This window comes from Euprymna scolopes, chromosome 19 (genome assembly GCF_053919585.1).
Source record: "Euprymna scolopes isolate OS-2025 chromosome 19, ASM5391958v1, whole genome shotgun sequence".
NCBI classification, from domain to species: domain Eukaryota; kingdom Metazoa; phylum Mollusca; class Cephalopoda; order Sepiida; family Sepiolidae; genus Euprymna; species Euprymna scolopes.
In genome coordinates, this window is record NC_136500.1 from 48,934,928 (window position 1) to 48,960,312 (window position 25,385).

Here is a 25,385-nt window from a genome sequence, read left to right on the forward strand (position 1 = left end):
AATATTAGTATTTTATTTATATGGTATTTTAAGTTTGTTCAGAAATTCCCAGAGTGTTTGTTTTTGGTTTGGTTTATTATAATTATTTCATGATTAGCAAATTTTTATAGTTTTTATAGGAAACTTCTGTGTGTGCACTCAATGTTTACAAATTGTAAAAAATTATAATAAAATGGGTAAATGGAGAACTAATAAGAAAGTGTCTCTTAACGCTGATTTCTGTATGTGTGTGTTTTTTTACAAGTGTGTTAGCCATGTCATCTTCAGTTATTGCGATAAGATACAAAAAGCTCCATTTTCTTCTCATTTTCATACAGACGCCATTTTCAGAAGATACGGACAGGCTCCAACGAACTGTATATATATATATATATTTCTCTCTTTCAATAATTCTTTCTTGCGGAATCTACAAAAATATGTCTACAGAGTCCTTAGGCTGGTTGCTCAAGCCTGGTAAGCCTGGTTGTCAACTCCCTCTGGTGGGGCTGCTTGTGGGGGTGCTCCTTGTGGTGGTGGGTAACCCTGTGGTGGATATGCTCCCTGGGGTGGGTATCCTTGTGGTGGGTATCCCTGTGGTGGTGGTGGGTATCCTTGTGGTGGGTATCCTTGTGGTGGGTAGGCGGCCTGTTGTTGAGCTTGTTGGGCTTGCATCTTCTGCATCATAGCCATCATTTCTTTCACCTGGGCGGCATCAGTGGGAGAGGTCTCCTGGGTCTGCTCGCTGGCTGGGATTTCAGCCTCTGCGTCTCTGTCGTCTTCAGTTTCCTTCTCATCGAACGTACAACAGGTGAGAATCCATGGGAATGTGTTGGAGATTGCCTCACGGAATTTAGGATGAGATACAGAGTAGATCATAGGGTTGTGGATAGCAGAGGCCTTGGCGAACATGACAGGCAACTGGGCGGCATAAGGTGTTACCCACTCGAGTGGGCCGAACTGGGCAAGAAGAGCCACAATGGCGTATGGACTCCAAGAGAGCAAGAACTGTGTGACGATGACAATTGAAATCTTGGCCAATTTCATCTCAGCGCTGGCTCCGGCTTGGGCCTTCCTCAATTCCTTGGCGTTCAACCTCTTAGCCATGGCTGCCATTTCTTTTTCGTGGTTAGACACCGACATGACGATGTTGAAATAACAGAACAGGATGATGATAATAGGGAAGCAGAAAGCGAAGACGTACATGCAGATGATGTTAGATCGGGTGGCATAATCTCTGGTGATGTAATCAAAAGAACAATTGCAAAGGACACCTTCCAAGGTGTATGCTCCCCAGCCGAAAATGGGACCGATAGCCCATAGGACAGACCACAACCATACGAAGATAATCATGATGAAAGCCCTTCTGTGGCTCATATGCTTCGATGCCGCCATAGGTCTGCCAATTACATTGTAACGATCGATGGAGATCATAGCCATAGTCATGATAGACATAAGACCGAAGATACCACCGATGAAGCCGTAAACTTTGCAAGCTGCAAGTGAAAGAAAAAGGGAGAAAGGGATTTTATTAGCGAATTACAGTTTAGAAACATACAATTATACATACATGAATCACATTAAGTTTTAGAAAGAATTGATATAAGCACAAAAGTAGTTACAGCATTGCCTCGCTATTCGCGGAATTCACGCTATTTACTCTCTCGAGAATAGTGAAAATCCGCGAATATGGATGCAGTTTTCAAACGTCAATTAAATGGTTATTAAACACTATCTAAAACACTCTTACTTATTAATGATATGTAGTAATATTGTACGCAGGTATGTATTCCACTAATGTAATGATGCTAATATAAATACACTTTAATTTTGTGCTGCAATAATATTTTAATAAAAAAGAAACGCAAGTACAGGAGGACAATAACATAGCATAGTTACTTATACTCTATTACTCTGTTGTAAAGTAATTTTCTATGTATGAAACGAATGTATTAGAATTGATAGAAAGTGGAACAAATTTGGAGGTAAACTTAAATAAATGTACGCAGTTCGGGTAATAATAATACAATACAATTTAGTAATAAATTGTAATTGAAAGCATTATTAATACAGGGTCACAAAACTATGCATTGTACATACAGTATCTGCATTTATAAAAAATACATAGTCTATTGCAATAATAATTAAAAAGACAATAAGTATTGTTTGTGCACTCATAAATGATGAATGTTTTTTTTTACAAGGTGGTCACCACTTATCAAGGCCCGGAAGCCACTCGGGGGTAAGGGTTATTGCGCGTACAGTACGTTAATGTTAAGATATACAGAGGTTGGAGAAATGATGGAAACACCTGGTTAGATTTGCATCAATTTTTAAACATCTATAAAAACTGAAAAAACAAAGTTACCGAAATGTTAGTCTCAGTTTCTTTCATTTGTGGTTATTATTGTCATGAATTAATTGGTTCCATTTATTTCAGAGAGTACATAATATAAGAAAACTTAAAATGACAAATCTATCAGCTTAACAAAGAGGGCAGCTTATTGGTGCCCGTATAGCAGATGATAGTCGTATGGTCGTATCAACCGGAAATTGTCTTGAACGTAATAACAGTGTATGAAAAAGAAGGGAAAGCGTTTTCCTTCAAACAAAATTATCGAAAAAAGCCAAAGCTATCTAAAAGAGATCGTGGAGCTCTTGTAAGGATTGCGAAGAAAGAGCACAAAACCATGGCATCCAAAATTACAGCAGAGTTTAACAATCATCCGGGTAATCCCGTTTCAACAAAAACTGTTCGACGAGAGCTTCACATTGCTGGGTTTCATAAAGAGCTGACATCAGAAAATCACTGCTTTCAATTAGTTTCCTCTCTTTTCACTCTCTATCTCGAAAACCCATGTATAAGTTTGTGATATATTTCCATTGTATGGATGTCCGGCAGGAACAATCAAATTCCCATCGAGAACAAGCACTTTCTACTACTATCGGTCTGACATACACTTACAATATTATTATAATAATTATCGAACCACATTTATTTTTATAAACATTTCTAAATTACCGTAGGCTATGTTGTAGATACATGTGGTAATACCAGGAGGTGACGATGGTTCAGTGGTTAACGACACGGACTGACGACCTGAGTGTCCCAAGTTCGAATCCAGTTCATTAAAGAATCACTTTCACTTAGGATGTTGGCAACCTTCACGTGGCTACTCCCGTAACTATCTGATCTCTTTCTAGAAAGAATTCAGTCTAGAAAAAATATCGGGGAAACCAATGCCAACAACAGAATCTTCGGATTCTTACGACATGATGATGATATGATAATACCAAGATTATCGTCATATACACGACGATGCATATGCGCATTTATAAGAAATTAGCGTTTACATTGTTGTCAATCTTGTAACTTTAGTTTCCCTCCTATTTTGTCTTTTATTCCACATATTGAGTGCGGTTTCTGACAAAGGGGAAAGAATTGATGTTGGTTTTAGTGGGTGTAATGTAGGGGCTTTTAGTATCCATCATTCAGCTGCCAATCTATCCGCCCCAATAACTCTTATCCTCTAACGATCTTTTTCCTTGATAAATAATGACGCATTAATTAAAACGGATAAAAAAATAATAAGGCACAACTTACCAGCGTGTCCGAATACCCATTTTTTAAGGAAACAAGAGATCGTCATGAGGGGGAAACCGTTTACCAGGGAGAAAGTAAAATCGGAGAAAGCCAAGTTAATGATGAACATGTTGGCTGGTGTTTGCAACGACTTCGTTCTAAAAAAAAGAAAAAAAAGAAAAAAAAAGAAAGAAAATAGTGATTTTTCATGCTATCAAGCAATTTGTTAAAAGCAGTTCATGTTACTTAGATATCATTGACGCAATTTGAATCCATCTGAATGCATTTCTTATTCAAGCATAATATTTAAAAAAAATAAAGTATTACAAATGTTAATGTAATAGTGCTATTTTACATGGTGCACTTTTACTCTTTTATATTAGTACTCTTTTATATTAGTACTCTTTTATGTTAGTATTCTTTTATATTAGTACTCTTTTATATTAGTACTCTTTTATATTAGTACTCTTTTATGTTAGTATTCTTTTATATTAGTACTCTTTTATGTTAGTATTCTTTTATATTAGTACTCTTTTATATTAGTACTCTTTTATGTTAGTATTCTTTTATGTTAGTATTCTTTTATATTAGTACTCTTTTATGTTAGTATTCTTTTATATTAGTACTCTTTTATATTAGTACTCTTTTATGTTAGTATTCTTTTATATTAGTACTCTTTTATATTAGTACTCTTTTATATTAGTACTCTTTTATGTTAGTATTCTTTTATATTAGTACTCTTTTATGTTAGTATTCTTTTATATTAGTACTCTTTTATATTAGTACTCTTTTATATTAGTACTCTTTTATGTTAGTATTCTTTTATATTAGTACTCTTTTATGTTAGTATTCTTTTATATTAGTACTCTTTTATATTAGTACTCTTTTATGTTAGTATTCTTTTATGTTAGTATTCTTTTATATTAGTACTCTTTTATGTTAGTACTCTTTTATATTAGTATTCTTTTATATTAGTATTCTTTTATATTAGTACTCTTTTATGTTAGTATTCTTTTATATTAGTACTCTTTTATATTAGTACTCTTTTATATTAGTATTCTTTTATATTAGTATTCTTTTATATTAGTACTCTTTTATATTAGTACTCTTTTATATTAGTACTCTTTTATATTAGTACTCTTTTATGTTAGTATTCTTTTATGTTAGTATTCTTTTATATTAGTACTCTTTTATGTTAGTACTCTTTTATGTTAGTACTCTTTTATATTAGTATTCTTTTATATTAGTATTCTTTTATATTAGTACTCTTTTATATTAGTACTCTTTTATGTTAGTATTCTTTTATGTTAGTACTCTTTTATATTAGTACTCTTTTATATTAGTATTCTTTTATATTAGTATTCTTTTATATTAGTACTCTTTTATATTAGTACTCTTTTATATTAGTACTCTTTTATATTAGTACTCTTTTATATTAGTACTCTTTTATGTTAGTATTCTTTTATGTTAGTATTCTTTTATATTAGTACTCTTTTATGTTAGTACTCTTTTATGTTAGTACTCTTTTATGTTAGTACTCTTTTATGTTAGTATTCTTTTATGTTAGTATTCTTTTATATTAGTATTCTTTTATGTTAGTATTCTTTTATATTAGTATTCTTTTATGTTAGTACTCTTTTATATTAGTACTCTTTTATATTAGTACTCTTTTATATTAGTACTCTTTTATGTTAGTATTCTTTTATGTTAGTATTCTTTTATATTAGTATTCTTTTATGTTAGTATTCTTTTATGTTAGTATTCTTTTATGTTAGTATTCTTTTATGTTAGTATTCTTTTATGTTAGTATTCTTTTATGTTAGTATTCTTTTATATTAGTACTCTTTTATATTAGTACTCTTTTATGTTAGTATTCTTTTATGTTAGTATTCTTTTATGTTAGTATTCTTTTATGTTAGTATTCTTTTATATTAGTATTCTTTTATGTTAGTATTCTTTTATGTTAGTATTCTTTTATGTCAGTATTCTTTTTAGTAGAATTTTTTATATTAGTACTCTATTAGATTAGTTATTTTATGTTAGTATTCTTTTATATTCGTATTCTTTTTTATTAGTATTCTTTTGTATTAGTATTCTTTTAAACTAGTACTCTATTTTATTAGTACTCTATTATATTAGTACTCCTTTACATTTATACTTTTGTTACAGTGAAACCCACAATATTTCCATGTATTGTAAAAGGTGATGTTAATTTGAAATAAAATAGTAAAATACTGTATTTCATTAAATATATCAAATGCTACATTGTTTTTAAATATATATATATATATATATAGACTAGTAGAATTGTATATACAGTCGAACTATATACGTACTTTAAGATACAAAATTATATGTGCTATATATATATGGCATATATATATATATATTAATTAATTTTGAGGAAATTAGACCTAGTCTAAAGAGCAGAGTTTATTTTAATGAGCTAGTAAATGTATTAATACTATTAAAAGAAAACAGTGCTCGTTGTAATGTATATATATATATATATATATATATATATATATATATATATATATATATATAAGCTCGATGTCCTAGAGCTATTTTAATATTTGGTAAAGGATTCATAATTTTGAATTAAAAATCAGTTTCAAAAGGAAAAAAATAAATCAATAGATTGTACGATCGTTTCGGAAACGATGTTTTTATTGAAATAGACAATATGCCTTGAACAATAATTTGATCATTTGATTTTTTTTAAACAAAGTCTCCGCATCAGCAAAAATGGGGGGGGGGTTAAGACATCAAAATAAACTAGCATTTTTGTAGTAAGGCAGATATTCCTTTTTTTATATATATCATATATATATATATATAATATATATATAGCATATACGTAGCATATATAATATACAACATAAACCCGATGTCTATATTTAACAAGCGAAAACTTTCATCAGAAATATTCAATTATTGAATGTGTCTTGTCTCATTGTTGATTATCTGCTTATTCTTGATTATCTCCCCCTTTTCATCACTGCAATTGATCACCACAATGAATGACCGATGCGTAGAGTGATTTATACTGTTTGAAAACATTTATCCAAAACTATTTTCGTTTAGAATTGCAATTTCGAAACGTCTTTCGTTGATCAATGCGATACGCAATGTCAATTGTTTGAATAATATTGAAAACCGAACTCATTCTTGACATCAGAAAACATTTTTTTTTGTATTTTTGAACGCAGAAGATTTGAAGACAGTTGGAACAGTGATTCTATTTAATTTGAAATAAGCTCTGCATATTAGCTTACATATAAAGAAGCCCCCGGTTCGTTTTCTATATTCATTATAAAGTTGGAACTAGTTTCGTTACAAACAGATTAATCGTTTAAGTAATTGCATGTGGCTGCATGGTTATTATATTTTCGCGGTGTACTCAATTGGTTTTATACGAGTTGTACACAACAACATAATATCATTGCAATATAAACCCCGTCAGTGTTTTTCAGCTGATAAATCTATAAAGAACACCGGATATAATCTCGGTAATATAGCGCGGGTTGCCAACTCATGTTTTCTGAGTGCAGCCGATCAAGTGGTCAGGGCAAGTAATTATTTCTCTGAGGTAGCCGCGACTGTGAAATTGAATGGCGTTTAACGTCTCATGCATCATATGCGTTACTTATGACAAAAAAAAAATCGCTCAAAATAAGAATAAGAATAAGAAGAAAGTGAACTTTCTGTTTACTTTCGACAACCTCATAACTTTCGTTTCTTATATTTTCTTCTTTAGTCCTCATATTCCATGTATGACAAAGAAGGGACAATTCCCGTTTACTGGTTCCTAATCTCTCTATCTAACATTTATCGTTGGCTAGTTTTTAAACTCAAAGTAGTATTTGTTTAGCTTCTAACACCAAGTGGCTTCCTGCCTTGTCTGGAGCGATTTTTTTAATAAGAAAATAACTCCCAACGCACCAATGAGCAAGAAGACGCGCGTGTGTTTGTAATTTTTCTTCTCACACGTTAGTTGCCTCCAACACCACAGGTTCTGTAGTTCTAAAGTCTAGTCTATTCTAACACGGAAAATTGAACGAGTAACAAACGATGTTACGGTTGAATCAACCTTGCAAACGTGAACCATTTTTTTAAATCACTGCCTGAATGTAGCCCTTGTTCATACTTACTTGGTGAAGAGGTAAATTACAATACCGTTGCCGCCACATCCGATGATACCACAGATACCAATGAAGATACCGAGACCATAGTACACTGCATCGGGCACCTGGTCGAATTCTCTCCAATGGGGGTGAACCACAATAGACGGGTTATACCACCACGTTTCATTATCTGGGATATCTCTACCCATGGTGAGGATTTACAGTTCTCAGTTAGACGTTGCTCTCGAAGTGTTCTAGTGCCAATCTACCTGAAACTGTAAAGACAAAGAGAAAAAGTAAAAAAAATTGTTAGATGTCTGTTTTCTTATTCATTCAATACATCATAAACATACATCCATGAATTGGATGTCCATGAATTAACATACATAAAAATACATATTCAAACATATAGATACATACAAATACATAAAAATACATATTCAAACATATAAATACATACATATAACTACATAAAATACATATAAATACGTCACAGGTTACTCAATAAAATCCTGGTTAGCATCAAATATGTTTCTAAAATTTATGTGTGTTCGCATCGCAGTAAGCTTGGAATACACACCATTTTCTACAATACATACACTGCTCCAAGAAAATGACAACATTATCTTAACCCATCAGTACGCAGTACCAGGATGATAATTAATAGTATTTCAATAAAATCTGTATTTTCAGAGATCTCCATTGTTGGTCATGAAGTCTATCGGCAGCATTAATGTCCCTGTTTTTAATTTACTTCAGTAAGTCTCCAAAGATCAAGGAGCTTCCCTCTGAAGTTAAGACTGGATTTCATTAAAGTTTTAGATTTATATCCGAGGGCTCTTTTAAAGATAGACATTTTTCTCTTTATTGTTTCCAACTGTATTGCGTTACAGCTTGGCCTTCCACGGTAAATATATATATATATATATATATATATATATATATATATATATATATATATATATATATATATATATATTAAGTTGTGTTTTATTAGACAAGTTGCTCCTATCACAAGCGGTATAATGTGTATTCTTTCAGAGACCATGTTGTTTATAAATAATTTTTTTAAAATACTGATATTTTGTTACTTTTTCGTGTTCAACTCTATTAAAACCATATTTATTAGTTATTTAGGACGGTGACATCAATAATGTCCCAGTTTTGTAATGTATCATGGATTCCTAGATTAGAAGGATACAATTATTATAATCCATTATTCAATCGAAATGTAGTTTTGTAAGTAGTTCGTATCAACAATTCACATTTTTAAAATAATCAAAATGAATGCATATATAGGATAAATACATGTATAATATAAAGATATATATAAATTTATATATGATATAAATATATGTGATATGAATTTATATATGATATACATCTATCATATATGGATGTATATATTGTATAAATATATAATCTGTGAATTTATCTATAGCATAAATACATTATATATGGACTTATATGTGGTATAAATATATAATACATGAATTTATATATGGTAAAAGTATAATATGTGAATTGATATATAGTATAAATATATGATATATCGATTTATATATAATATAAATAGATAACGTATAAATTTATTTATAATATAAATATATAATTTATATATATATAGTATAAATATATAATATATGGATTTATGTATAGCATAAATATATAGTATATGGATTTATATATAGCATAAATATATTGTATATGGATTTGTATATAATATAAATAAATGATCTTCTTATACTTTGAAGCTAAATGAAACATTGAAAATGATTTTGCTGAAATTTAAGATTACAAGTGATTTTTCGTAACGAATTATAGAAAAATACTTGGGCAATAATGAATTAGTTAATAGAAAATATTAAATATATTTCCAAATTCATTTCTGTATATAATTTAATTATTTGGAAACCGATGCATTAAGTTCGCATATCTTGATGTACAACCGCTATTTGCCTAAGCAGAAAGGGACCATGTCAAATTAAGCGCTAGTTTGATAAAGCAAATTCAATTAAATAATTAATGAATTATGCAAAGGTATTAATAAAGATTGTTTGTTTTTAAATAGATAACATACAGAGAGATAATTTTTATTGAATGATGGTTTACTAGAGTTTAAAGAACCGAACATTTTATCTGCTTAATCATGAAACTCTTGCAATCGTTTAATAAGTGAATCATAAAGTTACCAAGGCAGTGACTGGAAGCGATCGGTATTCGGTGTATTTGCGTCAGTTAACAGAATGCAAAAGTATTCGAAATCTTTAACGAAGGCAGCGTATTTTATTTTACTTATCCATATTTAATGTAAATTTAGTAATGCTTTGGATTGTAAATAATAATAATAATAATAATAATAATGCACATTGATACACACACACACACATATATATATATATATATATATATATATATAGTCATCGGCATAAGTCTTGTTTCGTTGTATCACAACTCATCAGTGCCGCTAGACTAGCACCTCTCCCAAGACGAGGATTGAACCTAGGACCATCGTGTTGATAGTCAGCAGTTCTACCGATCGACCCACGGGAGCGATGACCGCAAATAACCCCGCCAAATGTCTATTTTAAACAAACATCCGTCCACCACTTTTATAATGCTCAAACCGCTTATTTACAAACAAACAGCGAGCCTCGCATTTTTCAGCCAATTAAGTACTGGGTGAGATTATTTACGACAGCGCTGTACCCAAAGGAGGGAGGGGGGCTTAAAATATATTTGTAGTCATCAACATACAGTCCTGTTTCGTTGCATACTACACAGTACTGTTCGTCTAGACTAGCAAATGGGTTAATATGCCAAATCGAATAATCGCACAATACAAGCAGAAACACATGGGAATTCTACAGTAATTTCTACATCAATACATAATCGTTTACTACTACTACTACTACTACTACTACTACTACTACTACTACTACTACTACTACTACTATCAGCAAATACTAGCTACTCTTTCGTAAAAAAAAGTCAACTATTTTTTAATGAATGAAACGAACGTGATTCTTCTTTATTTATTCGAAATTGTGTCAATTCTTGCTATCATAAAAATAATCGTCTGCTAAATGTATATGTTTTTTCAAACCAGTGGAACAAATGTTACTTTTTGATATGCATTTATTTAAAAGTGCACTGATTCAGTCGAAGAGACGACACCGTTTGATTTGGGAAAAATTAATTTTAAAATTTGTAAAGTAAAATTATTTACATTGGCTTTATCAGATTAATCATCATTTTTGTTAATCAGACGATCTCGTTTAAAATGAAAATGTGTGGGAAAGGTGATAACGTACGTACGCAGATAACGTATGTCGGCGCATTATTATATTATCAAACAATTTATGAAATAAGTCAATGTACAACAAACAAACGGACAGAACTTCGGTCATTGGAATGGGTGATTATAATATTTACATTGAAACATGAGCTTTAAAACTCTCTGAGACTTTAAAATTACTTTTCTGCTTTCGGTGTTCAATTATATGAATGCACTATTGTTTTATTCAGTTCAGTTCATTCTTTCATTTAATTGTAAAATAGATATCATTAGATTAAAAAATAACAAAACAAACAAAAAAGACACAAAAGCATGTGGCGTGAAAGAGGATGGAAGCAGGACTCACGAGATTATTTAAGGACCATCTAAGACCCAAGTCTGCGAGTCTTTAACAAAGAAAGGGTAGAACATTTGGAAAAGAAAAGAGAGACATATAAAGAAAGAGAGAGAGAGAGAGAGAGAGAGAGAGAGAGAGAGAGAGAAGTATGGGATTAAAAAGAAGAGAATAGAAACATAACAATTATAAATGATAAATGTGGCTTATAATATATATATATATGTATGTATATATATATATATATATATATATATATATATATATATAGAGAGAGAGAGAGAGATGAGGAGACAAGTAAATAGAAATCTTTTATATATATATACAATTGTAAATTATTTGTTATATATTGTTGTTGTTGTGAAACAATTCTACATGAAAAGATAGGAAGTCCATCGTATATTTGCATAGTTTAATCTCCATATATATATACATACACACACACATACACACACACGCATATATATATATATATATATATATATATATATATATATATATATATATATATATATATATATGGGGATTAAACTATGTAAATAACGTTTACAAAATTTCTTATTTAAAACAAATAAATAAAATACACAGAAGATTTGCAGTCCTCTGAATTTTAGAAACTTTGTCATAATACTCTCAATAATATATATATATATATATATTATATATATATATATATGTGTGTATATATGTGTATATATATATCATTTGGCACTAAACATAATTACGATTATCTATTGATACGTTTCCTTTTACATAAACATTGGAAATTCTACACGCAAATTTAAAATACAGACGATATGGTGCATGATTATGACAATGCATAGTGTCCATTAATGTGTGTGTGTATATATATATATATATATATATATATATATATATATATATATATATATCCGTGCAGAAAGAATTGAATATTGTTATTATTCTTTATATAACACTAAATTACGACACACACACATAGTTCTCCTCTCTCTCTCTTTCTCTCTCTCTCTATCTATCTATCTGTATATATATATATATATATATATATATATATATATATATATATATATATATATATATATATATATAAATGTATATGTGTGTGTGCGTATGTGTGTGTCTGCAAGAGGAGAAGACGGCAACGAAGTCACAAGGTAACAGCAGTAACGGGATTGAATTGAAGGGTTTTATGTCTACATTGGTCAATGATAAGGATTCTTTCCAAGGACAGAGTTGGAAGCATTTAATTCTAAATTCGACACAGAAGGAAATCAACACCTGTCATTCACTTCTCTGGTAATGCGATTAGAACGGATTAGTTTTGAGATAATAGCATCCTACATGTCCTGGGTATTATCTTAGGTGGGGTGGAGCGGCATTCGCAGGTAAGAAAGAGGTAGAGAATGAGGGAGATAGGGAGAGAGAAAGGGCGAGATTTGGAAAAGAAGAAGAAGAAGAAGCAGATATAAAAAGAAAACGAAATTAAGTACATCTATATATATATATATATATATATATATATATATATATATAGAGAGAGAGAGAGAGAGAGAGAGAGAACGAGAGAGAAAGAGAGAGAGAGAAAGAGAAATAAATAGATAGATATATATATATATAGATAGACGATGAGAGAAAGACGAAGTGGGCCAAATTAAAAAAAAAACATGAAAGAGGGATTTATATATACATAAACACACACACATATATAGTGTGCGTGTTAGATAGAGAAAGAGACACGAAACAAAGAGAAAGAAAAAGTAAAGAGAACATTATATTTCTACCTATCTCTAAGGAATTGTGTGTGTGTGTGTGTGTGTGTGTGTGTGTGTAATAATGTGTATGTAACAATGGGAATGGGAAGAAGACTAAAGGCCCTGAAAGAAAGAGAGAGAGAGAGAGAGAAAGAGAGAGAAGGAGGGAGGAGGGGGATACCGAATGAGATGCTTTTATGATAAAATTGTGACAAAATAAAAATGACACTTGACAATAACTTTTAAGATGAACCAATTTCTAGCAGGTTATTAAACTATCAAACATACTTAATAAAATTAGCAAACGTATGGGTCGTATATTACGTATTTATTTAAAAAAAAAAAAGAAGCGATCGCAGTTATTCCTATCTTTTTTTTAATAATGCCTTCCTCACAAAATGGAAGCCTGATATTGTTGATTATACGCATGAAAAGCAAACCACAATATCATCAGCAGGTAAAAAATACACACGTTGCAAAGTTTTCCAAAATTGTCTGGGCTAAGAAGTCGTCTTGTCAATCTTGTTCCGCTGACGACATTTCGGTACGCATGAACCTCGTCAGAGCTAAACACATGGCACGTGTGAATATAGTCGTGACTTAATAATATCAGTAGATTTTGTCAGAGACACGATGTGGATCAAATATAGGATATAATCATCCCAAATAAAATATTGAAGATCCCTTATGGCGCCAGACACTGTGATATTCCCCTCTCTCTAAAATAAAAGAAGATAATTTATACTCGCTGTAAAAAAGTACCTGATAGAATAAAGATTTATCTGAGATTGAAAGGCTGAAGATATTTCAGTCCCTCCCCCCCCCAAAAAAAAACCCGCGGAAATTACCTAAAAAGTTGTTAAACGTCTAGCTGGGGGCGTTCAGCTAGTTCCTTCGATGTTGCGTATTTATATAAGCATTCAACAGGTTTGTGAATGTCGCCTTAGGATAAAAAGCCATTTCCACCAGGATGTAAATCTCACACAGGTGAAAGTGTTTGAAAACGCTCCCTAGATTTACGAAATTATCACAACTGCTTAATCCAGATACATGAAGTGATTTCTTTCTTCTATTTTAATAACGATTAACTGATCCGTCTTTAATCCGAATGGTGTAAGATCTGTATCCGATTAACTAATGAGTTTAGATACGGATCTATGCTTTTAGTCACCAATAGGAACCTTTGCTTGATCATGTTTGGCATGAGAGTCGATGGTTTAATTGATACATAACCTTGGAATGCCGGTTTGTACCGGCCTAATCAGCTAAACATTTAAGATAATATTCTCTCTCTCAAACTTCCTCTCTGTCCCTCTCTCACTCTTTCCCTTTGCCTCTCTTTTGTTCGAATTGGCTTTCCTTACTCAATCGCTCTATGTATTTATATCTATATGTCCACGTCACAGACTCGCTTTCTCTCTCTCTCTTGCCCCCCCTCTCTCTCTCTCTCTCTTTCCTTCAGTTCTAATAAGCCAACGCCTGCTTAATCCGTTTCGGTAGAGCGACTAAGTCCGTTAAAACGATTGGTAGCGAAGTTGACAGCGTGATGATATATCCTGTGGGTGGGGTCAGAATTCTCTACGCCGATCAATATAATCTGATGTGCTTGGCTTTCTTCTTCTTCTTCTTCTTCTTCTTCTTCTTCTCTCTTTCTCTCTCTCTCTCTCCTTTTTTTATTTCATCGTGTGAAGTTCCGTAAGTAAATATCAATTATCTGATTTCAGTAGTCAATAGTTTTTTAACGGCATCGCCTAGTGGCCTGTCTGCCATGGGCTAAACAGTATCCACCAATGGGTAGTTGACCGCCAACACCACTCCTCAACCCCCTAGTAATCTATATCCTCACCTAGCGATGAAGCAGAGGGATTATCTACTTTGCTTAATCCAAAAAACTTGAGGAATATTTTGAAGGTAATATGGACATGTTTAAAGGGTGTATTATCTCTTTCTCCCCCCCTCTCTCGCTACACACACATACCTATGCTGTAACACATCGTTGCTGATCAGTTAATTAAAGGATCATTTAGTCTAGAATATAAGTAAATATATTCTTAACTAGATAAACACATGGTCACAGGGAGTGGCACGACTATTCGTATAATATATATATATATATATATATATATATATATATATATATATATATATATATATATATATTGATATGTATATATACATATGTACATGTACATTTATATACATATATACATATATATACATATATTAGCTTATATATACATAAGTACATATATATATGTATATATATACATATACATAGGTGTATATGTATACTTATATATACATATATATGTGTTTGTGTGCGTAATCATTTACGGGCATATACATGTACTAATTGATATATGTGCAAATGTTTCTCTGAGTCAATTTATTCATATGTATTTATATATATTTTCATATATTTATATGTGTGTATATTAAACATATATAATATTGATATTATATGCGAATACACACACACACACACACACACACACACATATATATAAACGTAAACACACACACATATATATACATATGCGCATGTAAATACGTGTTTTTAAATGAGACTATATATATAAACATGCAGATATATACATATATGCGTATGTTCAAAATACATGTACAATTTATTTGTTTTTGTAAATAATAAAGTATCAAATATAATATTTTTTCATATGTATGAGATAATGTATATATATATATATATATATATATATACATTTATATATATAAGTCCACTACATAACAAAGGATTAGTTCGGTCATTGCCTAAGAGAATTCCCCATGCTTCCTTGTCATAAGTATATATATATATATATATATATATATATATATATATATATATATATATATATATATATATATATATATATATATATATATATATATATATATAAGAAATTTATTACTGTGAGTTCAGAATGAGTTTACATATTGTTTCAACTAGAGGAAGATCCCCAAAGAGAGGAAATATCCAACTTTCCTCTCTTTGGGGATCTTCCTCTAGTTGACACAATATGTAAACTCATTCTGGACTCACAGTAATAAATTTCTTATATACTGCTCTGGCTACACATTGAGCACTCTATTCCGGTTTTTTCACCACTGGTAAATAATAAATATGTATATATATATATATATATATATATATATATATATATATATATATATATATATGTGTGTGTGTGTGTGTGTTTGGTTGTTTAAAAGCGTCACTATTTAAGTATATGCATTACTTAGTTCGGGGTCATGAACTCATACAGTTTCCTACCATTTGTTGTTTTTTTTTCTTCTTCCACATACCTTACGATAATACAATAAATTCTAAAGATTTAACTGTGCTGATTGAGCTGATTGAAACTTATTTTCTTGATCCTAGTCATAATTATGTCTAATATGTAAGGCTTAAGCTGAAGGTTGTCTTAAGAAGAAATTGAAATTCAGCGAATCTTGCTTAATTGTGACTAACGGCTATGAATTAAATCCAAGGAAAATCTAACGTATTTGAATGTTCGAAATGAGAGGTTGTGCCTATAATGTGCCCTCCAAAAATTCCGTAAGACACCTCTAAAGACACTGAAACATTTGAAAAAATTATGATTTAAACTATTATTAAAATGTTGTAAAAGTGAATAATATCTTCATTTTAACGAAACTTTTATTCGCTTTGCGTAACACTACATTAAACTAAATAAAGCAGCAATTGTCCCCACTTATATATAAGTAAATTACACTAAATACAACTAACAGTTGGGCCACTTACGCTTATCAGATGTGTGTCAAAATCCAGAATAATCGATCAAGTAGGTCAAGATTCAATCTTGTGGATCTAAACATCGACACATAAAAATATGCCTAAATTTATAGAAATAGAATTATACACGCATAAACGGTCGCCTGATCTCCCAGCAGCATATATGCTGAATATATTGATTTCGATTCGACTTCTTCGTTATTGTTTTTTTTCATTTGTCTCCTCCAACTTTTAGGACAGAAACAAATATGTTTTAAAAAACACACGTACATAATAAAAAAATTAATTTTATTGCCTTATTCTTTCGGTTGGCTAGTAACCCACAGACGGACTGAACGCTGTATCACAGCTCTTCAGTGCGGCTAATCTAGCAACTGCCTCATGCCAAAGTCAATACTCGACAGCTATGATGACAGTCTAGACAAAATCGGCACTTCTAACCATTAGGCTATTTTGGCTGCTGCTAAATAAATAGGTGAAATTACAATGCTCACCATTGTCCAAGCGCCTGAAACTCTATTTGTTTACACAAAGAGCATTGCATTATACGATTTTGTTATTTCACTCACCAATCTCACTATTCGAAATCCTCGGACTCAGATCAACGTTTTTTCTTTTGTCCACACGCTTAGGACGATGCGTCCACCAAACGACCACGTTGAAGGAAGATAATTCAGATATATTTATGTCCAAGTTAGGGGATCACACCTAGAAGTCTGTAAACAACAGTAGTCAACGACATATTGGTCGGAACATAACATTATGCATTTAGATATTATAGCCCTGAACTATGGATTAAAGTTAAATGAAGCTATGTCAAGGTAACTAGTTCAAGAGAATAAAGAAAAACTGTGTAAATTGTTAATTGATAGTAGTAGTAGTAGTAGTAGTAGTAGTAGTAGTAGTAGTGGCAATGGTTGTTGCAGTGCTTTTCGAAAGAGACGAAGAATACTGAATATCTGGAGAAACTTGCCACTCAGAAGTTAAGGAACATGCGATTACTGATAATCTTTTGTGTGAAAAATCCTATCGAGTAAGCCTTAACACTAATAATAATAATAATAATAATAATAATAATAATAATAATAATTATTATTATTATTATTATTATTATTATTATTATTATTATTATCATTATCGAAAACATCGAATCAACTAACTGCGTTCATCTTAATAACACCTCTTATTTTCATTTGTATTTTCTTTTACATTTGTTGTATGATTGCATTGAGATCTTTTAGAGACCAAACCACTAAAATATGTAACGATTTTTAGTGAAGATTTTGCCTCAAAATTCGAAGGTTTCCGGGGCAAAAAATGGGTATAGGAAAATCGAATTTTGGAGAAAATCGAAAGAATTCCAAAACGGCGATTATTACTCTATTTAATTAAACGATTATTACTCCATTTAATTAAACGGTTATTACAATCCATAATGGTTATTATTATTATTATTATTATTATTATTATTATTATTATTATTATTATTATTATTATTATTCAATTTAAATTATTTTTCATCTGTTTATTGAAACAATCGAATCGTTATTTATTTTTGTTGATGCTGTTATTGATAACCCGTAAACATATTTCGTAACATAGGCTTCCGGAAGTTCAAATCACGCCCATAAACGTCATGACAATGAATGTCATATACAATAAAAATAAAATACGCAGTAATAACATTAGAGATAAACAAAATATGTTGGCATAATTTCAACATTTCAAAACTTAGAGTAGCCCCCCCCCCCAAAAAAAAATATATATATATTGATCATTAATTCAGAATCTATATATTTTATTATGTCTTGTTAAATGAAATACATGTTGCATATATTTATGCAAATAAATGAATAGGAAAACGAAGTACCCTTCATTTTTTTTCAATGTTAATAACTGTTTGTCTTGTATATAATTATTGTATTATTGTATACATCATTCACGTTATTTTGGAGACTAAAGATACCTGTGGAAATTACACAGTTTTAACCTTCATCTTTTGTATATTGCTGCATTACTTAAAATATTTCCGGTGCAAACGCAGACCCCACAATAATATTGAACCACCTTTGTTCAAGCTGAAACATACTTCTGACGAGTTTCTGGCATATTTATATTCGATAGCAGGCCAGCAACAACGCAGGCCTCGCGATATCGTTGTACCATTTCTGGACATGCCCTAGCCAGATTTACAAGAAAGTGTTCGAGTTTTACTTTCGACACAACTGACGTCAGATGAAATTAAAAAAATGTTTGCATTGCACTGTCGAACAATGGACAATCGTATCTTTTGAAAAAAAGGTGGGTAGAGGGTACGTATTTGTTACATTATTAACACGTGGGCAAACCGGACAACTTTACTAGCTTAAAATAACAGCGAAAGTCGTTTACGTAAGTTTTGACCATTAAAATGTCAAGGATCCTTCGATGGACTTCTGCAATCTTTTATTCTCTTCCTTGCTTTAAAGTAAAATTCAAGGAGTATTCCATTGTTAATTGTTAAAGCAGAGATCAGCTCAATGTAACAGTCCAAAAGACACGGACAGTGTCAGTATTGAATCTCATGTACATGTTCAAAAATTGATAAAAGAATATAAGTCCGTTAGGATTTCAGTAAGAATGTATTTCGTTTTGTTATTCCTGGCAAAAGTTTTGTTTTTGTATTCATCTGGAAATCAGAGTAATCAATCAAACGTATCGTTTCAAATTAAAAAAAAAATTGTTTGATATTTGTAAGTTCTCATCTTGTGCTGAAAGCTTATCTGCAATAAAGCTTCAGTTGAAATCGCTTTTTTTGTTTAGTATCCCCATGATGACGAGGAAAGGTAATGATGGAGTGTTGCTTACAATTAAATTCAGCCAACGTCTCATTTATTTCATTTTTCTCTCTTTCTTTTTTGTTGTAAATTAAAATTCCGTTTGTCGTTGTTTTTGTTGTTGTTTGTTTGTAAGGTAAATTGTGAAAATCAACAATTCCTTCGCGTTGCGTTTTTCATAGTCTATTAAAGCAAAGTAATGTTTTCCATGTTTTGTTTTTCAATAATATAGCTATCAACGTAAGGAAAAAGAGAACAACACAAAAACGAACTGGATTAATCAAAATAATAATAAAATAACTATAAAGTTTTATATTATACAATATAAAGCACTCATAGTTATTATTAAAAAAAACAAAACAATAAATTTATTATTTAAACTTGAGGTACGAGAGTAATAAATGAACAAACAAATAAGAGAAAACATTGTACTTACCCCACTACAGTAAAGCCAGTGGACCTGATTCTTCCCTGGGAGAAAGTTAAGAATGGTCGATTGTCAATGTACGCTGGCCTTTTTATACTTGTCAGGGCCTCCCGCCCAACATGGCGAACAGTTGATCCGTCGTCTGACGTGCCGCTGTCGGCTCGGCCACCTAACATGGGAGTTGGCCAGCGTAGCGATCAACCAGCTAAAAGGATTATCAGTTACTGAGCCTCTCTGAATAAGGAGGGTCTGATGATAGGCAATATAAACGGGTGGGTCGATCTACCCATTCTAGTTGTTTTTTCTTTTCTTTTTCTTTTACCGTTTTTTTATTTATTTAATTTTTTTACTGCCCTAAGCCATTGGGCGATACTTAGTAAGGGATTGACGGCTCAGGTATGTTTACAAAGCAGCGGAATAACAAACATGATAACAGATAGATTGATTGATTGGGTAATAGATCGGGGTGAGGTCGGGGAGGTTTTGTTCGAAAGCTCCGAGAGTTAAAGAAGACGGAGAGAGAGGGAGAGAGGGGGTACTAGATAAGGAGATATAGAGAGAAAATAATGAAAGGGGAGAGGAAAGGTGAAATGAGAGGAGGGGGAGAGTAAGCACGAATAAAACAAACACTAAAAAAGAAGAAAACAAAGAATAAAGAGAATAGGTGAGTACAGGCTTAAAATGAAGAGTGAGTTGATCTCCGAGAAAGAGAAATATTAGGGAGAGGTCATCTGTTTTCCCTATCTCCTCAATGCACACGCGCATACACAGACCCACACACAACACACACCACGCATACACATACTCACTCATATATTTACATATATGTCTATGTATACGTTATCACATGTATATTACACATCGCTCGAAATATGAGGTAAAACATTTCTGTGGGTGGAGATGGATGTTTCGTATATAATAAAACCGATCAATATGGTCTCTGTTAATCGCTACATAAGAGCGGATCAACTTAATTCTGAAGAAAGTGTCAATATTTCAGCAAAGCTGGTCAACTTTAGGGCGTTTTATTTTATTTTTATTCTATTTTTTTATGTAACTCTCAACGCATAAACACACAAACCAAACATACAAAACGCACAGGTATATATATACACAATGGCATTATATATATATATATATATATATATATATATATATATATATATATATATATATATATATATATATCTCGTATGCTACTTTAAATATGTATTTATTTATATTATGTTATTGGATATATATTTATGTTGTCCGTGACACTTTTTTAAGCATAAATATTAAAATAAAATTATTGAAATTACTTTTTTTCTATGTATAGTCATTTAGAGACGCCAAAATGCGATAACAACTACCAAAATATATCTTAGTTTCCACACACACACACACACACACACACACACACACACACACACACACATATATGTGTGTGTGTGTGTGTGTGTGTGTGTGTGTGTGTGTGTGTGTGTGTGTGTGTGTGTGTGTGTGTGTGTGTGCGGTAGTCTATAGTAAAAAAATTATTCGTAAGATAAAAATCTAGAGAATAATTTCCACTGTGTTTATAAAATAGTGCTCAATAGCAATTAATATTTATTTAAACACACATACGTGTACAGGCTTTACTATACTGGCATAACAATGTTTCCACTTGTAGTTATTAATAACGAAGATCTCGTCAGAATTAGTCAAATAAAAAGGTAATAGAGAAGATAGCATGATCATCACATATACTGCATAGCCCTCTCAAAATGAATATGGTGTCTGGAAATATGTTATCGTTACGAAAAAAACATTGCCCCCCAGAGGAGGAGGTAAAGACAGAGAAAGTAACTCATTACAAACAGAACATATAGTAAACCATTGCTAAACGAATAAAAATAAAGTCTGAGAGGATGGTCTTATGATAATAGAACAGGTACTACGCTACAATCAAAAATGACGAGGCAATGTATAAGATGATAGTCTTATAACAACAAAACAGTACACTAGCGTTCACACAAAAACGAGTTAATTTTTAAGAAGACCAGGAAGGAATATAGTCTACAGTACTCCCAATGGAGGAGGTAAACATTCAGACTTATGGCAACAGAACGTATAGTACACTACTCCCTAAAGGAGATAAAGCCTGGGAGTGTGATGCTATAACAACAGGAAATTTTCCACACCATCTCTAAACTGAACAAATAATGTCTAGAATGATGATCGCATGACAAAAGAACAGGTACTACACTAGCCCCTACAAAAGAGAAAGTAATACTAAACTAGGCTCCCCAAACTAAAGCGGTAATGACTGGGAGGATAATATACTGAAAAAGGGTAATTATGCCGCATTGCCTCCGGTACAATCACGTTGACACACCGGTTCTCGCTAGATCACCGAATATAAGTAACGTTGAGTCTGGCCAGTACCAGATGGGTGACCATTTAGGAAGACGAGGCGCTGTATGTACCACGAGGTAAAATACCTGATTGAGAAACTGATGCGGACCACCCTTCTCTCGAGGGTAGATGGGACTCTCTTAAGCCGTGGTAGGCACCCCCATCTAGTGATGGGGTCACGATAAAAATACCCTTGATAGCCCTGGCGAAGCATCAAGTATTCAGCTACCGACGAGATTTGAATTACAGTACAAATTCGTGTAGTGAGTTCAATCTCGGTTGCGGCCGTGCTGGATGGATGGCCTCTCCTCCAAAAGTCCTTACGGTAGAGTGGGAGATAACCAGGCATGTTAAAGTGGTTAGAGGGAATGGAGGAGTGAAGGTTAGTTTCACTTAATGCTAAGATATCCGGGGTGTTTACAAGGAGAAATGACTCAACATCATCTAAGTTAGTTCTAAGCCCGCGGATATTAGTAAATGCAAGCCTCAAGGGAGGAGGCAGGTTGGTTTTCTTTGAGTTTGGTCCTGGTTTAAACGTAACTTTTGCTTGAGCTGTCATTTCATTATTTACTACATCACTCTCCAAAAGAGGAGGAAAACCCTGAAGGGAGGGTATCAGATCTAGAGAACACTACTCCTATTAGAAAAAAAGAAGATAATTCCTAGGATTATGATATGACCACAAAAACAGTTACTACATTACGTTAATTCCAAAAGATGTCTATGAGAATAGTATCATAATGAATTAACGTACACTATACTAACCCACCAAACGTGGAGATAAACTTTTAAAGATTAATACAACAGTGATAAAACATACACTACTTAGATAATCCTTATGAAGATGGTTTAATGATCACAGGACAGATACTACACTACCAACAAGAAATAAAGTAATGCGAAGATAGTCTCATGGGAAGATAGTCTCAAGACCACAGAACAAATACTACATTATCCTTCAAATAAAAAGGAACTGATAGTGCTTGAAAGGATCATATCATAATGAACGAATATACAGTACATTATTTCCAAAGGAGGAGGTAAAGTTTGGGAATATGGCCCCATAACAACAAAACGTATAAATAATACACGACTCCGCACCTCCAAAAATTAAAGCGGAGGTATTGCCTAAAAGAAGGCTATCAAGACCACAGTATATGTACAACGTTACCAATCACACACAAACAAAAAACAAAAAAAACAACAAAAAAACAAAAACAAAAAACAAGCAAAAAAAACAGATGAAATAATAATTAGAATTATACAGGGTGTTTTTTTTTTCTTTTTAGAGGCGGCAAACTTAATATTGACAACTCTATTTTCTTTAATTGCAGATTTGGCAACTATCGGCAATTTTGAGTTCAGCTTTGTTTGGAAATTCATCACGAACAGACTGTCACCGAGAAGTGCTTACAAATTAAAAATGATACAATTAATTTACTGAGCAAAACATGTGATAAACGAACAATTTCACGAAATGAACCTGTCGACTGGCCACCTCGTTCGTGCGATTTAATCCCATTAGATTATTTTCTTTAGGGATACGTAAATCCCATGACTATGCTGATGAAACAGACACAATAGACCACTTATAAGACAACGTCATTGCCGAAATACAGTCTAATGTAATGGGTAAAGCTGAGAAAATTTGATCTTAAGATTACCCTATATACGCGTGAGCCACACACCCGAAATTGTATTTAAATTATAAATACCAAAATTTAATCTTTGGAATGAACCAAATATTTAAATAATAATAATAATAATAATAATAATAATAATAATAATAATAATAATAATAATAATAATAATAATAATAAATAGCGTGTTTCATATGTAATATATTGTTGCTGGGCATGCTGTGAGCGTTCTGTTCAGCATGAATGAACACACAATCATATTATTTTACTTTTTTATTAAAATTGTATCGCCTCCTTACTAAAATAATAACTTTGATATATTTCCTGGGCTGATTATTTCATTACAAACACACTGGTCAATTAACTCACAGTTTATCAGTTTTCATAATTATTGAATATGTTACTATGTTCGACAATAATCTTTCCTAATTTCACCCCACATTATCGCCTCTCCCTTTACTAAAATATTAAATTTGATATATTGTATTGGCTGATTATTTTATATAAAAAAACACAACTATCAATTAACTCACATTTCATCATTTTAAATAATTCTTGGATATGGTACTAATTTTGACAATTTTTCATCATTTAAACTCACATAATATCGCACGCCTTACTAAAAAAACTTTGATATATTGTCTAGGCTGATTATTTCATTACAAATACACACATCAATCAACTCACATTTCATTTTTCGTAATTATTGGATACGTTACTAATTTCGACAATATTTTTTTTATAATTTAAACCAACGTTGTTGCCCAATCTTACTAAAATAATAACTTTGATACATTTGCTGGGCTGATTATTTCATTACAAACACTAATCAATTAACCTCCATTTCATCATTTTTTATAATTCTTGGGTATGTTACTAATTTTGACAATCATTTTCTATAATTTATACCCACATTATCGCCCCCTCCTTAATGAAATAATAACTTTTAAATATTGTCTGGGCTTATTATTTTATTACAAACACACTAATGCATGAAATCATATTTAATCATTTTTCATAATTCTTGGATATGTTACTTATTTCGACAATCATTTTTCATAATTTTAACCCACATTTTCGCCCTTCCTTCTTTACTAAATAATAACTATGGTATATTGTCTAGGCTGATTATTTCGTTATTAACACACCAATCAATTATCTAATATTTCATAATTTTTTCGTAATTCTTGGATATGTTACTAATTTCGACAATACTTTTTTTATAATTTAAACCATCCCCGTCGTCCTTTCTTACTAAAAATTACTTTGATATATTGTCTGGGCTGGTTAATTCATAAAAAACACAACTATCAATTAACTC

At 31.6% G+C, this 25,385-nt stretch overlaps 1 protein-coding gene across 1 annotated transcript; it reads right to left on the reverse strand.

Moving 5' to 3' along the window:
* Nucleotides 1-393: 393 nt before the first annotated feature.
* Nucleotides 394-20,177, reverse strand: LOC145303568 (rhodopsin-like). The gene is made up of 4 exons (XM_080145081.1): nucleotides 20,058-20,177; nucleotides 7,714-7,961; nucleotides 3,581-3,717; nucleotides 394-1,472 (listed from the first exon to the last, which is right to left on the reverse strand). Exons 2-4 carry the CDS (start codon nucleotides 7,893-7,895, stop codon nucleotides 445-447), a joined length of 1,347 nt encoding a protein of 448 aa, XP_080001207.1. The 5' UTR covers nucleotides 7,896-7,961; nucleotides 20,058-20,177; the 3' UTR covers nucleotides 394-444.
* Nucleotides 20,178-25,385: the final 5,208 nt, after the last annotated feature.

Bases quoted from the DNA above. Each gene is read 5' to 3' on its own strand.
- LOC145303568 (XM_080145081.1), bottom strand. From the start codon at position 7,895: ATGGGTAGAGATATCCCAGATAATGAAACGTGGTGGTATAACCCGTCT. The intron at 3,718-7,713 runs GTAAGTATGAAC...TCTTTTTTTTAG, and splicing joins GTAATTTACCTCTTCACCAA to AACGAAGTCGTTGCAAACAC. The intron at 1,473-3,580 runs GTAAGTTGTGCC...TTTCACTTGCAG, and splicing joins ATGGGTATTCGGACACGCTG to CTTGCAAAGTTTACGGCTTC.